The sequence below is a fragment of the Triturus cristatus genome, chromosome 5_2, assembly GCF_964204655.1.
Source record: "Triturus cristatus chromosome 5_2, aTriCri1.1, whole genome shotgun sequence".
Classification (NCBI taxonomy): Eukaryota; Metazoa; Chordata; class Amphibia; order Caudata; family Salamandridae; genus Triturus; species Triturus cristatus.
In genome coordinates, this window is record NC_140588.1 from 483182654 (window position 1) to 483199709 (window position 17056).

General features: G+C 43.9%; 1 protein-coding gene across 5 annotated transcripts in view; it reads right to left on the reverse strand.

The window, feature by feature from the left end:
* Window positions 1-413: 413 nt before the first annotated feature.
* SEPTIN7 (septin 7) overlaps window positions 414-17056 on the reverse strand; it is a 495709-nt gene continuing 479066 nt past the window's right edge. For all 5 annotated transcript variants that reach the window (XM_085607478.1, XM_085607476.1, XM_085607479.1 and 2 more), the window contains one exon: window positions 414-1105. In XM_085607478.1, coding sequence (XP_085463604.1) covers window positions 1066-1105 — 40 coding nt within the window. In that variant the 3' untranslated portion in view covers window positions 414-1065. The remainder of the gene's footprint in view (window positions 1106-17056) is intronic.

Consider the following 17056-nt stretch of genomic DNA (forward strand, 5'->3'; position numbering starts at 1 on the left):
TGAGGAGGTCCCGTGGCCATCAGTGGACCATTCCCTAGATTTTTGGGGTAAACCGGACTCCGAATAAAACTGATCCAAACTGCTCTTTTTGACACTGCTCTCTTAAGGACTTTGCTTAACCTCCCCTCGATTAATCAAGGTATCACTTCCATAAAAAATAGGTGGACAATTCAGATAGCATCCGCAGATCTTACATCGTAATTATAGTGTGTGATATTTTACAAAACAAAGAAAAAAAAACAGCACTACATTGAAGCAGCTATATTTGGCTTTGTTAAAGACAGTCCTGGCTGAACATGAGCAATGCCAGTTTTATATTGAGGACATTATGCAAAACGGCCCACAAATACATCCATATAATGTGTGGCACAAAGCACAGAAAAAGAGGCAATTAAAACACGCATCGTGATCTGTTTACATAAGAGAAGCTACTTTTTTTTATTTCAGCAGACAACAGATGGGCTATAACACATTTAATGGGTGTTACAGAACTCATTTAGTACTGAATCGTTTCAGGCTAAAATATTACATGACAACAGAATATGTTTACAGAACACTTTAAAATGAAGTAAAAGAGGGCGCTATAAAAAGCCTGAGGTACATTGTAAGCATATACCATTTTCACCAACGAAAATGTCGAAATAGGCTCAATTGAGTTAAAGGTAACTTGCAACAAGCTACGTTGCAAGACAATCTGGTACTCTAGACATGTAACAGTCGTAGCATATTATGGAAACTTCAAACCCAGACACATTCAAAAGTTTTGCATAATGGTAAATCCTGCAAAGCAGCAAACACCAGAACATGATTGTGCATAAGTAGAATTATTGTATTTGCTTAAAAATGATAAAATGAATTTTAATAGCGAAAGAACTTGGGACGAACAGCTTGCTTTGCTACACCCTAAACAGTTCAAGGCATCTCAATTTTCATCACGAATTATATAAAAAATGTCACACTGTTAAATCCATTATTAATGGTACAAATGGTGCAAAATTGGTCGATTGAGCCCAACCAAAACAGATGTCCCGGCTGGCATTTGGGTCACTAATACAAGTTTTGTGCTCAAAATATCTTTCCTTTCTTCTTGTTCTTTTCCAAAGTTCTAAGGAAAATGAAAGAAAATCATGAAAGCATTAGCATTACAAGTTGCTAAGCAGGTTTAAAAAATGCTATGCAAATAAACACAAACCAGATGCTGTAAAAAGTACAGCTGCGATTACCCAACATAGCTCATTACGCCATGTATGTACAACTTAAGTTAAGCAGTTAGGTGCTTCTGTAATTTAACTTCTAAAGTTACAATCAGTATTATTTCTTGTTAAGCTCCTTGTTCACCCCTGAGGCCATCTTGTCACTGGGAACAACAAATAAAAATTAAGCCTGGCACAGCTAGAACACACAAGACACTGGATCTATGGATTACACATCAGCAGAACAAGCACAATTCTTAAAGCAAGATGGTTGGGATTAGTCCTCAGTTTGATTGAAGCTCATTCCAGAGCATTGGACTTAGAAATCCCAAGGGGGATCCCCTATACATTTGACTTAAAGTGCCCTATAAAAGTAAAAGGAGCCGTGATCGAGGAGAAAGGAACAGGCAAGACAATAATAGAAATCATGCATTAGGCAGAGATTCTTGAACCCAACCTATTGCTTCACTGGTAGGCAGTGAAACGCTCTGTATCATTCCGAAACATGCAGGGCCGAGGATGCATCTATGGAAACATCATCTGTGATACAGCAGGTCTCTTAATGATCACCTGGTGCTTGTAGCTTAGTTAAAAATAAAAATTTAAGTGCACTGATCATAGCTAGAGGCATGGATGAGAGAACGGGCAACGCACGACAAAGCATGAATATTGTCACTAGCGGAAGCAAAGTTTTACACATCTCTAGTCCATGTGGGCAGGCCTCACAATGGAAGATTTAGTAATGCCATTGCCCCCCCCCCCCCCCCCGTTTCTCTTCATTTTGTTCAATGCACAGGAAGGCTGGACTATAACCTTAAAATTGTTCTCTTCTAATAAGGATGTTCTTCACCCTGAAGCTTTCCCACCTTTGCCCACACATCTTATATTTTTGATTCTGTATAAAGTGGTGCTCTGCCATATTTACACATGTTCAATCCTGAAATGTCTGAGCTGCACCTTGGACCACCATTAGCCTGCTGGATTTCTCTTAATCACAACTGAGATTGGTTGCATGCTTGTATACAATTCAGATTTAAAATGGTTACTTACAACGGCATACAAATCCAGAAAAGATCCATGCTGCAAAACGAAATGGTTACTGACCTGTAGGAGTAATTTAGTGGATTGAAGCATTTCCTAGATTTGCATGCTGCTCATTATTCTGACATGAAGTGGCTGGGTTTGGAATTATCTTGAAAGTCTACTCCTCCTGCTTCTCCCACCTTTAGGAGTCACCAACCATTTAGTGCCATGTCCTTTCCTATGATGTCAGACGCCCCCGCCCCAAAGTCCTCTTTCATCTTAGATTCTTTTATTTGCAATTTTTGGCTACCTTTCCCTTTCCAGTATTTTCCTCTACTATCTTTATACTTTCCTGTTTGTCAGTCTCCTCATTTCCGGAGAGGTTGGAGGATTGCAAGTGAAACTAGCAAATTCTTTAAACTGCAAAACTACCCCTACAGGTAAGAAACCATTTAGTTTTATACCATGAATTTTTTCTGGATGTGTATGCTGTGCATCGATTATGTAGCTGTGTTGTCCTTCCCAGAGAGGTTGGGTTGAAAGGAGTTAGAGGATGTGAACAGGTGCTTTTGTACTTTCAGTCCCACCTCTGCTTCTGTATGCATGGATACCCAGTTTGCAATTTTTTTAAAGGTGTGTACAAGAGCCCATGTGGCTGCCATACAGATATCTTTAATGGAGATATTCGCAATGAATGCTAATGTGCTTCTTTTCTCCCTTGTAGTGTGTGTGTGCTTGGTCTCTGTCCTAGCACTACAACAACTGTTTAGTAGCTTGTTTGCATTGTTTTAATTATCAACCTTCCAATGGTTTCCATGCTAACCGGTGCACCTTTGTTGGATGGTGCAAACAAGATAAAGAACTGGTTTGCCATCTTGATCATTTTTTGTAAATAATACATGAATGACTTTATGTCCAGAAGGTGTAGGGCTCTGTTTGCCTGTGTTGTACGATCTTGAAAAACAAGCTGGCAGCTGTATTGCCTGCTTGACATGGAAGTGTGAGATGACCTTTGGTAGAAACTGTGGGTCTAGCCTCATTACTACTCTGTCCGCGTAGATTTGTAAGAAGGGTTCTTGTGTTGCGAGTGCTTGCAGTTCATTAACTCTTCAGATGGTTGTGACTGCAATCAAGAAGGTCAGCATGAGTGCCGACATTTGAGATCTACTGTGTACATCTGCTCGAATGGGGGTTTCAGGAGTTGTGTTCTTATTAGTTGTAGATTCCATAGCAGTGCGGGCATTGTCCTTAGAGGAACTATCCTTTTTGTCCGTTACAAAAATATTTTTATCACTGGGATATTGAAAACACTTATTCCTACGACCCCTGAAGTTTTTGCTACTATGGCAGAAGTGTGGAATAAGAGAAGCATATAACACCTCGAGGTGAATGAGGTACTTGACCACTGTGGTGTTGGGACCACTTACCCGTTGCTCTTTGTCACACCAGTATATGGGCATTTGTATGGTCCTCTGTTGGAGTCCTAGCTGACCAAACTCCATTTTTTCTGTAACCATGCTGCAAAGCTGAGGGTTACTGGTTCTGGGTGGGATACATGTCTTCTTTTCACAGATAACATGTCTGGGTAAGGTGGCAATCTCATTATTCTGCCATGTATCATCTCTACTGGCTCTGAAAATGATGTCTGTCTGGCCTACTGAGGAGCGATGAGTATCCGTGTCAAGTGTACCTGTTGGCATGTGTTTATCACCAAAGATATCATTGGCATTGGGGGGGAAGGCATATGCAAATCTCCCCGATCATCCTCTTGAGAGGAAATTCCCCTATTACCACTGGTTTGGAAACCTGGATGCAATGTTTTGGAATTTTGCATTCTCTTGTGTTGCAAAAACGTCTGTCTGTGATTTCCTGTGTTGGTGGAAGAGGTCTTCAAATATTTGCTGCTTCGGCTCCCACTCATGTGAGAAGTTTGTCGGCTTAGTCTGTCTATTTGTGTGTTTTGAATTCATGGTAGTTTGACAGCTACTAATGTCTTCTTCTCTGAATGGCCCACCTCCATACGTCCTGCACTAACTGGGGCAGTGCGTGTGACCTTGTTTCCCCCCCCCCCCCCCCCGTTTATTGTGATAAAACATTGTGATTGTATTGTCTATTTGAATCTGGACTATTGTTCACATTACATGTTTTTGGAACGTCTTCAGCGCTAAGAAAACGGTCTTGAGATCCAGTATTTTATGTGCTTAACTGCTTCTTCCTGGACCAATAGGTCACTAATGTTCATTTTTCCCATATGAACTCCCCACCCTCTGTGGGATGCGTGTGTTGTGATGGTCAGTGATGTTTTTTGTTTTCCACCACTGTATTTCCCTCTGTATCATCTGTTTGCCAACCCATAGATTTTCCCAACTCTCGCTTGCCTGAGACCACCGACCCAGTAACCACTCCTGTAGTGGTCATGTGTGGCCTTGCATGTGGTACTAGGGTTATGCACAAAGCCATTATTCCCATTGTTTTTGCCACTGTCCTCAAAGTCAGAGACTATCCCTTCAGGTAAGGGCAAGTTTGATCTGTCATTTCCAGGGCTCATTTGCATATTGGGAAGGTTTTTGCTTCGTTCCGAGTTTAGTCTTGCCAGAACGTCTTTTCTCTTTGTGGCGCGGATTAAGTTGATGAAGAATCCCAATTGATAGTGTTTGTATAACAGTCTTTACGCTCTTCTGGCATTGCTACATAAGGGTAGGCATGTATCCTGTATCTTCTCAAGTGTGCCAACTCATTACTGAAGTACTTTGTGAATACCCTTGGTGCAGCCTTAATGTCAAAGGGAATATGCCGGAACTGGTAAAGTATCTTGTCCACTGCGAACCTCGAGAACTTATGTTTGTTGTTCATCAGGACATGAAGGGAGGTGCCCACAAGGTCTATGGTTTCCATATTGTCTCCCTTCTGCAGGCACAGGATAGCAGCATACCAAGTGACCCTTTCGAACTTTGGCATCTCTATGAATCTGGTTAATACACAAGTACAGAATAGGTCCGAGGGTGAATTCTGGCTTTGATGCCAGGAAGAAAACTGAGTAGACTCATTTGTTTTCCTATCCTTCTGGTACCTTTTCTATTGCACGTTTGCTCAAAAGGTCCGCGACCTCTTGCGGAAGTTGCAATTTACAGTCTTTGTTGCACATTTTTTTTTTAACAGTTCTTTACAATATTCATGTTGTATCATGTTTAGAGTCCATTTGCCATAGGTGACTTTTTCCCCCCCGTTCTTTGGGGAATTGTCAGCTGTTACCTCCTAAAAGTGTTGAATGTAGGGAGGGCCCAGATGGTAAATCATTTGCTTGGAGGCCCTACTTCTCTGGGTGGGGTGCCTCTTCCTCTAGCCCTTCATTAAAAGGACTGCCTTGCCGGGTATTGCCACTGAGATGGTGTGTATTCTGAGCTGGCTGTCCTGCAGCACAAAGCTAATGTGAAGGGTGAGTGGCTGTGATCCTCCCCTTGCTGATGGTCCAAATGGTTGGCAACGCCCACAGGATAAAGGGGAGCGAGGGATTAAAGATAGACTACCAAGATTAATACATGAGTCAGCCACTATATGGTGGAATAGTGCACAGATTGGGAATCCAGAAATGAGTCATGCTGAAAAACGACATGTTCTACACTGCTTCCCCTAATGTAGGCTTTCCCTACTAAAATCCTTGACTAAGGCGTGAAATAAGGGTTCGGAGACAGGCTGTTGCTCGTGACCAGAACCTCTGACTGATGCATACCTTTGACCTGCCCAAGGTGCATGCACTTCTGAGTTGGTGCCCAATATGATCATGCAGTCCTGTTCTTTTCCAGTCACCAGTGCATGCAAATTATTTAAAGCATTCCTCACTAGCAGGGGTGCAATCTCTGCCTTGCCTGCGTCGTGATAGGGAAAACTGAACGCAGGAAGCAGCCCTTAACCTTGCAAATGTTTGCCCATTGTTACAAGGAATCATCGCCCACATTTTGCCTCCACAGGACTATCTCTTCATCCACCCAACCAGTCTGTATCTCAGAGTCTATTGATGAATGAAACAAGTACAGCCTGAAAGAGGTCGTAGTCTCCATACTATATGGAAACCAAACATTCATGGATAAAATCGATCACGCTGCTTCACAACTCATAAGTAACTGTGGGCAAACTCATTGACTGAAAACAGTACCTGTGAAGTGGACGATAGAGACTTGTCTAACAAAAATGCCCATTAAAGCCCTTTAGCAAGCTTTAAAAATTCAGCAGAAGAAATTCAACGAACCAGAAAATGGCTGTGCATAAAGTCTCACTGAAAGGAATATGCTACTTACCAGTATGCATCTGTTCTTGGCATGTAGAGCTGCAGATCTACACACTTTTGCATAGATCGCCATCTGGTGTTGGGCCCGGATGTTTGCAGTTTGTTTTTCCTCTTGGAAAGTCTTTGGAAGTCAGGAGGTCGGTGACTCCTCCCTTGGTCCGTATTGCGCATGGGCTTCGGCTCCATCCTCAGATTGTTTTTCGCCAACAGGGAAAGATGGAGCGTAGTAATAATAGTGAAGAAACCCATGTATGTTGTATCTAAATAAGATAGACTGGAACAGATACAGGTAGCCGGGGAGGCGGGTGGGCGTGTGTAGAACTGCAGCTCTACATGCCAAGAACAGATGCATACTGGTAAGTTGGATATTCCGTTCGAGGCATATGAGCTGCAGATGACACACTTTTGCATAGACTATATAGCAGTTCCCAACCCTAGCGGCGACCACCGGTATCTGTAGCAGTGGTTTGAAAAAGTGTTTTTAGTACAGCCTGGCCCACACTAGCTTGTTGCTTGGTTTGCACATCTACACAGTAATGTTTAGTGAAAGTGTGCGGTGTTGACCATGTAGCTGCTTTGCAGATATCATCTAATGGGATGTTCCCTAGAAAAGCCATACAAGCCCCTATCTTTCGTGTAGAGTGGGCTTTAGGGGGAACAGATAGCGTGCGTTTTGCCTTATGGTAGCAAATCTGTATGCATTTTACAATCCACCTAGCTATCCGTGATTTAGAGATGGGGTTGCCTTTATGTGGTGGAGAGAAAGAGACAAACAGTTGTTTTGTCTTTCTGAAAGGTTGTGTTCTCTGGATGTAGTAAAGTAAGGCCCTTTTAACATCCAGTGTGTGTAGAGCCCTTTCTGCAACAGTTTGAGGTTGCAAGAAAAAACCCGGTAATTCTACCGATTGGTTTAGATGAAAGAGGGAAATGACTTTGGGTAGGAATTTTGGGTTGGTACGGAGGACAACCTTGTTCGGGTGCATTTGGAGAAAAGGTTCTTGTATAGTAAGTGCTTGTATCTCACTGACCCTTCTAAGGGAAGTGATGGCTACAAGGAAAGCTGTTTTCCATGTGAGAAATTGCAGTTCATATTTATGCAAAGGTTCGAAAGGCGGTCCCATTAGCCTTGTGAGAACTATATTTAAGTTCCACACAGGTGAGGGTGGTACTCTGGGGGGAATTATTAGTTTGAGGCCTTCCATGAAGGCTTTAATGGCAGGCACTCTGAAAAGTGATAGGTGCTGTCTGTTTTGTAGGTAAGCGGCAATTGCTGGATGTATATGCTAGGTTACACCTTTGTAGATGGAGTAAGTAGCATATGATGTGCTGTATAGATACGTCTAGAGGGCTGATTGAGTTGTTATGGCAATAAACAACAAATCTTTTCCACTTTGCAGCGTAGCAGGCTCTAGTAGTAGGGCGTCTAGCGTCTCTGATAACATTCATACAGTCGGGGGGAAGGTTAAGGTATCCGAATTCTAGGATCTCAGGAGCCAGATCGCAAGGTTGAGCTGAGCTGGGTCCGGGTGTCTGATCTCTCCATGGTTCTGGGTTAGGAGGCATGGTGAGAGGTGTAACTTTTGGTGTGGCACTACCGAGAGTTCCAGCAGCGTGGTGTACCACGGTTGTCTGGCCCATGCTGGAGCTACTAGAATCAGTGTGAGGGAGTGCTGTTGTAGCTTTCGCACCACTAATGGAATTAGTGGGAGAGGTAGAAAGGCGTACGCAAATTTGCCTGACCAGTTCATCCATATCGCATTGCCTTTGGACAATGGGTGTGGGTATCTGGCGGCGAAGCTTGGGCATTTTTTGTTTTCGTGGGTGGCGAAGAGGTCTATGTGTGGATGCCCCCACATCTGAAAGAACGGGTGAAGAACCTGCGGGTGAAGTTCCCACTCGTGGATCTGCTGCGTTTGTCTGCTGAGCAGATCTGCCATGGTATTTTGGACTCCTGGGACATGTTGGGCTAGGAGAAAGATTTTGTGTGGAATTGCCCATCTCCATATGCTCTGTGCTAGTTGAGAGAGCTGTGGAGAGTGTGTGCCGCCTTGTTTTTGAATGTAGTACATGGCCGTCATGTTGTCTGTGCGAATAAGGACTGCCTTGCCTAAAATGTGTGTGTGAAAGGATTTTAGGGCTAGAAAGATTGCCAGTAACTCCAGATGGTTGATGTGGAGTAACTTTTGTTGCGGCGTCCATGTGCCCCGCACTGTGAGGTGTAATAGATGAGCTCCCCAGCCGGAGAGCGATGTGTCTGTTAGGATTATTTGTGGAACCGGGTCCAGGAACGGTCGACCTCTGGAAAGATTCGTGGTGTTCCACCACTGCAGAGAGCGATGGGTGCGACCGTCTACCAACACCAGATCTGTCAGTTGCCCCTGGGCCTGGTTCCATTGGCGCGCTAAGCACTCTTGGAGTGGACGCATCTGGAGTCTTGCATGAGGCACTATGAAAATGCAAGAGGCCATCATCCCTATCAGTTGCATAAACACTCTTGCTGGGAGAGATTGTTGAGGTATGAATCTTTGACGCAAAGCCTGAATGCTTGCAATCCTGGCAGGATTGGGGTAGGCTATGGCTTTTGAGGTGTCTATGGTGGCACCGAGGTATTGCTTTGTGTGGGATGGTATTAGCTGGGACTTTTGGTGGTTCACCGTGAAACCTAGCTGGTGAAGTAGTTGGATTGTAGTGGCGGTGTGATGTACACATTGGTTGTAGGACGTGGCTTTTATTAGCCATTCGTCCAAATATGGGAAGACGTGAATGTGCTGTCTTCTGAGGTGTGCCGCCACTACCGCTAGGCACTTGGTGAATACCCTTGGTGCTGTTGTGACCCCGAATGGGAGCACCTTGAACTGGTAGTGTTGCCCGTCCACTACAAATCTGAGGTACTTTCTGTGAGCATGGTGTACCGGAATGTGAAAGTATGCGTCTTTCAAGTCCAGTGTGCTGAGAAAGTCGTTCTGGGAGAGGAGCGGAAGTACCTGCTGAAGTGTTACCATGTGAAAATGGTCCGAATGTATGTATGTGTTTAGAGGCCGGAGATCTAAGATGGGTCGTAGAGTCTCGTCTCTTTTCGGTATCAGAAAATATAGGAAGTAGACCCCTAAATGTTGCTGATTGGCGGGGACTTGTTCTATCGCCTCTTTTTGTAGGAGGGAGATTACCTCCTGTTTTAGTAACGTGGAATGTTCTTGTGACATTGGGCGTTGCCTGGGTGGAATATGGGGAGGGGGGGGGGTAGATGTCAATTCTAGGCAGTACCCTGAACGAATAATTTGGGTCACCCATCTGTCTGATGTGATGGTCTCACAGACGTGAAGGAAATTTTGTAGCCTGCCCCCGACCGGAGTGGGATGGTCTGGAGGGAGCAGGGGGAAGTCATTGGGTATGCGGTGTGGCAGAGCGGCCGGTATTTGTTTTGCCTCTGCCTTTATTGTTATTGCCTCTATAGCCGCCTCTTTGAAAACCCCTTTGGAAGGTGGATTGAGCAGGGGATTTGTAGGAAGTGGACGCGCTATCTGAGGAGTAGCCTCTGGCCGTGCCCCGAAAGGAAGAGCTACGTCTTCAAACTCTGTATAATTTAAGAGGACACATTTTGAAAATTGAACAAAAAGTGTCAAAGACTTATTTTGCTTGAATGAATCAATATTTAATATGTTATTAGAATTTTTTTTTATATATAGATCTTCCTATTGCCGAAGCAAGTTTGTTTTAGAAAAAGAATCACAAAACACAAAATACTTTACAATATTTACACCACAACAATTGTTCGCTCACTACTAACAAACCATTCATACATCCATGCATTCTGATCCACTTATACACTCACACAGGCTTGTTGATCAGAAATCAACACAAAGGAAAAAAAGTATTTTTGCACTTTCTCTGTTAGAACCACAGAAATAGATTGTTCAAAAAAACAAGCATATCTATAAACCGTTCTTATTTAGAAATGTTTAAGTTTCTTGTGGTCATTATACAAGGTCTACGCGTTTCGAGAACCCTGGTTAGCTGGGCCTCTCATCAGGACCTGTAAAATAAGGGAAACCTGTATAAGTAATTGTACTGCCCCCATGTCTCTCTGTTAAGATAGTTGGACAAATAAAGTTACCTTGGTTTAGATGGAGACGAGCGGTTTGAAAATGGAGAGCAACCTGGGTGAGAGGAGGAAGTGTGAAAACATTCATTACAGTCTGGTTTGGTCAAAATTCATTACAGTCTGGTTTGATCGAAATAAGCTTGATTCGGAAAAGTGGCTTACTTTGTTGCGTAGAGGGCAGAAGGGGGACGGGTTGAAGTAGTCCTCAATTGGATGCTGGCAATAGAACAAGACAGTTTTCAGTCTATTGTTACCTACATTGTGAATCACAGCCGCATAAGCAATGAAAAGGCCGTGTAACTAAAGAGAGATCACATTTGTTACCTTGTGCAACGGCCTGTTAGGGGCGTGTCTCTTATCTCCGTATATTTATGGATGCTCGTATAGTCGCCGTCTTGAATTATCATCGGAGCTATGGGGAATTGAAACTAGAGTTAGTTCGAGTAATCCTGATCGCGTCCTTGTTGGTGTGAAAATGTAGCAGCGAGGCATACCTGCATAAGTCTGATGGTTTCTTCCGATTCTGTCCACATTAATCAGTCGATTTCGTCTGCGCTTTGAGACTCATTACGGATGACGTTTTATGCGTCGACGTGATTAGACATAGAAAGGAGACTATGTGGTGGTTCGCGTTGGTCAGTCGATTAATTGCAGCTGGATGACACTCCATGCTACAGGAAAATAAATAAGGATCCAACTTCGGAACTCCAGAATATCCTATTTCCGATTCTTACGAAAGGTTTAGAAGAAGGGTTTCTCTCTAAAAAAGAATTCGATTTTCTGCAAAACAAAAACCCTAGGACACCCCTGTTCTACGTCCTCCCAAAAATCCATAAAAGTGAAACGCCACCACCTGGGAGACCAATCATTTCTGGTTGTGACTCTTTGATGGAACCGATATCTAAATTTGTCGACCACTTCATTAAACCATTTGTAGCTGAAGTGCCATCTTTCCTAGCAGATACCACAGACTTGATCAATAAATTGTCATCTATTTACTTTGTTCCAGAATCATACCACTTAGTAACATTTGATGTGGTTTCATTATATACACAAATACCTCAGGACGATGGTCTTTCTGTCATTCAATCATATCTGGAAACAAGACAAAATCCTAAAGTCCCGACAGAATTCATTATGAAACTAGCCAGCTTCGCATTAAAAAAGAATTATTTCAATTTCAACGGGGAATTCTACTTCCAAGTCAAAGGAGTGGCTATGGGTTGTCCATTTGCACCAGAATTGGCAATTCTTTTTATGGCCAAATATGAGGAGAAGTTCATTTACAACGAGAATCCTTTCACTCAGTACATCGGAAAATGGACTCGTTACATTGACGACGTGTTTATGACTTGGACAGGGTCTCTTGAAAACCTAAGGAAGTTTCATGACTGGTTGAATAACCGTACCATAGACATACAATTCACTCTAAACCATTCCCAGATCAAAATTGCATTTCTTGATGTTGAAATTTATCCATCCGACAATAGCCTGGCCACTACCTTGTTCAAAAAGACAACTGACAGAAATAAGACACTTCATTTCTCAAGTTACCATCCGAGAAACCTACGCGAGAATTTGCCTTTCGGGAAATTCTTGCGTATAAGACGAAACTGTCATTTCAAAGATGAATACATGGCCAATGCAACCACATAGTGTGAAAATTTGAAACAAAGAGGATACCCTAAGAAACTCTTAAAAAGAGCAATGAAAAGAGCTTGGTGGACCCCAACAGAAGATCTATTAAAAAAAGAATGAGAGGCAACCACTGGAAAGGATCGTTTGTGTATCCACATTTTGTCCTAATTCAAACTTAATGAAAAAATGTATTGTACAAAACTGGCACTTGATTAAAAATCTTGATGACTCATTCAAACAAAACCCACTGTTTGCTTTTAAAAAAGACCGCAATATTGCCAACCAAATCATCCGAGCAGCAATGCCGCAAAATAAACCCACCACGGTGCGTGACTTTGTAGGACTTCAACCAATTCAAGGCCATCATAGATGCGGTTCTTGTATCTGCTGTGATTCCACAATAGAAGGAGACCTTTTTGAACATAACCATATCTATTGGAAGCACGAATCTTTCACCAACTGCAGAAGTAAATCAGTGGTTTATGCAATACAATGCCCTTGTAATCTCCTGTACATAGGCAAGACTAGCCAAGAAATCAGAATCAGAGTGTCATAACACAAATCCCGGATTAATAGAAATGTAACAACAGCTCCATTGGTCAATCATTGGCGAACTAATAACCACCAAATCAAAGATTTAAAATGGACAGTTATCGCCAAAGTAATACGAGACGCAAGAGGTGGCGATTTGGAACAGAAACTATCTAGGATAGAAGCTATGCTTATTCTTAAATTCAACACTGCCACAAATGGCTTAAACGAACTCTCTGAGCTTTACAACTTAAAATAAAAGGTTCATTGGAAGTAATTGGAGACGAGCAATTTCTGTTATTAATATACGGAAATCACCTAGTTCATTTTACAAATATCCTCATCAAGTGTTGACCTTCGTTTTATTCATCTTCGACAAGCTTTCCTTCTTCAAGGAACATCATTTAATTGAACGAATGTCAATCTGAGACATTCAAGATTTTAACGAAGTCTCTTTTCTATTTTCAACTCAACAATGTCACCGGAAATTTACATTAATCGACTGACCAACGCGAACCACCACATAGTCTCCTTTCTATGTCTAATCACGTCGACGCATAAAACGTCATCCGTAATGAGTCTCAAAGCGCAGACGAAATCAACTGATTAATGTGGACAGAATCGGAAGAAACCATCAGACTTATGCAGGTATGCCTCGCTGCTACATTTTCACACCAACAAGGACGCGATCAGGATTACTCGAACTAACTCTAGTTTCAATTCCCCATAGCTCCGATGATAATTCAAGACGGCGACTATACGAGCATCCATAAATATACGGAGATAAGAGACACGCCCCTAACAGGCCGTTGCACAAGTTAACAAATGTGATCTCTCTTTAGTTACACGGCCTTTTCATTGCTTATGCGGCTGTGATTCACAATGTAGGTAACAATAGACTGAAAACTGTCTTGTTCTATTGCCAGCATCCAATTGAGGACTACTTCAACCCGTCCCCCTTCTGCCCTCTACGCAACAAAGTAAGCCACTTTTCCGAATCAAGCTTATTTCGATCAAACCAGACTGTAATGAATTTTGACCAAACCAGACTGTAATGAATGTTTTCACACTTCCTCCTCTCACTTCCTCTCACCCAGGTTGCTCTCCATTTTCAAACCGGTCGTCTCCATCTAAACCAAGGTAACTTTATTTGTCCAACTATCTTAACAGAGAGACATAGGGGCAGTACAATTACTTATACAGGTTTCCCTTATTTTACAGGTCCTGATGAGAGGCCCAGCTAACCAGGGGTCTCAAAACGCGTAGACCTTGTATAATGACCACAAGAAACTTAAACATTTCTAAATAAGAACGGTTTATAGATATGCTTGTTTTTTTGAACAATCTATTTCTGTGGTTCTAACAGAGAAAGTGCAAAAATACGTTTTTTCCTTTGTGTTGATTTCTGATCAACAAGCCTGTGTGAGTGTATGAGTGGATCAGAATGCATGGATGTATGAATGGTTTGTTAGTAGTGAGCGAACAATTGTTGTGGTGTAAATATTGTAAAGTATTTTGTGTTTTGTGATTCTTTTTCTAAAACAAACTTGCTTCGGCAATAGGAAGGTCTATATATAAAAAAAAATTCTAAAAACATATTATTAAATATTGATTCATTCAAGCAAAATAAAAGTCTTTGACACTTTTTGTTCAATTTTCAAAATGTGTCCTCTTAAATTATACAGAGTTTGAAGACATAGTGCAGTATCAGCAGTTTAATTGTTTAATCTAATAGAGGCTCAGCTCTACTGCTCTCAGCCTACCTCCAGCATTGTTCACCGAAAGGAAGAGCGGCGAAAGGAGCGCATAGGAGGGTGTGACTGCAGGGCTCCCATAGATTTCGCCGTATCTGTGTCCTTCTTCATCTTCTCAAGGGCCTCATCTACCTTTGGGCCGAATAGCTGTTCTTGATCAAATGGATGATTTAATATGGAGGCTTGTACCTCAGGTTTAAAGCCTGAAACTCTCAGCCAAGCATGGCGACGGAGGAGGACGCTAGTGTTAATGGCCCTGGAGGCTGTGTCTGCTGCGTCTAAGGCACAGCGTATAGAGGTGTTAGTTATGGTCTTACCCTCTTGAATTAATTAATTGGCCCTATTTTTGTATTTTTCTGGGAGATGGTGCATGATGGATTCTAGTTCATCATAATGCGTTCTGTCGTATCTGGCCAATAGCGCTTGAGTGTTGGCGATACGCCATATATTTGCTGTCTGTGACGCAGTGCGCTTTCCTGACGCGTCCAGTAGCTTTGACTCTTTGTCAGGTGGTGGTGCTTCGCCGGACGCCTGGGAGTTTGACCTCTTCCGTGCAGTGGAGACCACTAGGGAATCCAGTGGCGCTGGCCCTTTGATATAGGCAGGATCTGTGGGGGCAGCTTTATACTTTCTCTATGCGTGGGTTAATGACCCTAGCCCTGACTGGGTCTTTAAAAGCCTCTGGCGCATGTTTTATGACCCCCTTGAGCATAGATAGTATAGAAGTAGACCTATGTGCGGTATCAAAGGTGTCGAGGAGGAAATCTTCCTCTACCGGGTCAGTGTGTAGCTCTACCCCGTGATAATGTGCCACCCTCTGAAGTAGGTGGTGAAAACCTAACGAGTCTTCTGGTGGAGATGGCCTGGATGGATAAAGGTCATCTTGTGGGACATCTGGAATGTCTGGATTATTATAATTGTCCCATGGGTCTGGGGATCCTGTAAGGGTGGGGTCTTGTGGCACATACCCTGGATCGTAGTATGGGTCCCTCTGATCATCATGGTCTGGAGACCGGGTCGGAGAGCGATGAGGCAGGGGTGGAGAAGGCGGAGGGGGCGGAGGTGGAGATGGTGGAGGAGGTGGGGAAGGCACTCTGAAAGGGGAGGTAGCACAGTCTTTCCTCTTTGGAGGTGGAGCCGGTTTGTCCAAATGTCTCTTTTTAGAAGAAAGTGCCAAATGTCCAGTTTTTGGATCCTTGGTAAGTGTCTTTTGCAAGGGATCCGGTGTAAACAGTTCCTGAGACAATGTTTGTTCCGTCGGCGCCGAAGGTTGCGGGGACGATGGCTTTTTAGGCTTGTCCATGCCGTGCTTTTTTGGAACCTCCGATTTTTTGGGTCGGCGCCGAGGTAGGCTTTGGCGCGGGAGTGTCGGTGCCGAGGGCCTTATGATGTTTGGTCGGTACCGAAAGGCTGGGTTTCGACACCGAGGACTTTGGTGCGGAGCTCGGTGTCGAGGTAGAGGCCGGTCTTTTTTTCGGTGCCGAAGTGTGTTTATCGGCACCGCTGGCAGGCTGGCTCGAGCCCGAGCCCGGCCCGAAGGTGGGGTGTTTGAAGCAGTGTCTTTGGTCTTGCCTAGGCCCGGAGGCGAAGGCGTGACCGAAGCCTTTTTGGGTGTCGGCGCGGGTGTGGGAGGGGGTATAGTACTCACGACCCTCTGCGCCGGGGTGATGTCCTCCACATCCGAGTCGTCGGCTTCGGAAGCACTGACTAGGGCCTCTTCGGTGTGCTGCTGTCCCGGAGCTTCGACGTCATCCCCGAAGATGTCGACTGGAACGGAGGTCGAGGAGTGCGCCATATTTCGTCTGGCCCTTCGATCTCGAATAGTCTTTTTCGATCTGAAAGACTTGCAGGCGGGACAGTCTCGAGCCTCATGTTCAGGGGAGAGGCAGAGGTTGCAAACCTCATGAAGATCGGTGCGGGGGAATTTGGACCCACATCGAGGGCACTTCTTGAATGGAGTTCTTTCCATCAGCCGGGACCGGAGCTTTGATAGGCCCGAAGGCCGCCGTCGACGACTGGAATCGAAGATGTGTCGAAGAGAAGGTGATTGAGGAGATCAGGATCTGAACAATACCGCGATGAGCGAGGATTCCGCTTCGATCGTCGAACTGGAAATGTTCGGAACCGGAGCGCGAAGTATTACATCCGTGCCCGATGGCGGAAAAAAACAATCTGAGGATGGAGCCGAAGCCCATGTGCAATACGGACCAAGGGAGGAGTCACCGACCTCGTGACTTCCAAAGACTTTCCAAGAGGAAAAACAAACTGCAAACATCCGGGCCCAACACCAGATGGCGATCTATGCAAAAGTGTGTAATCTGCAGCTCATATGCCTCAAACAGACAATTCGGATGAAATTCAAGATGCACTAGCTCCGAGGGGTTATCACATAAAAGGCCAAACTCCTACCTCACCAAACAAGCTTGAGCTGCTACCAGGCTGCTGCAATCAACCTCAAGTTCCACCATGAACACTACTCAAAATACTCAGACTATATCCTACAGGGGTGCAAGGCTTGAGATGAATGTTA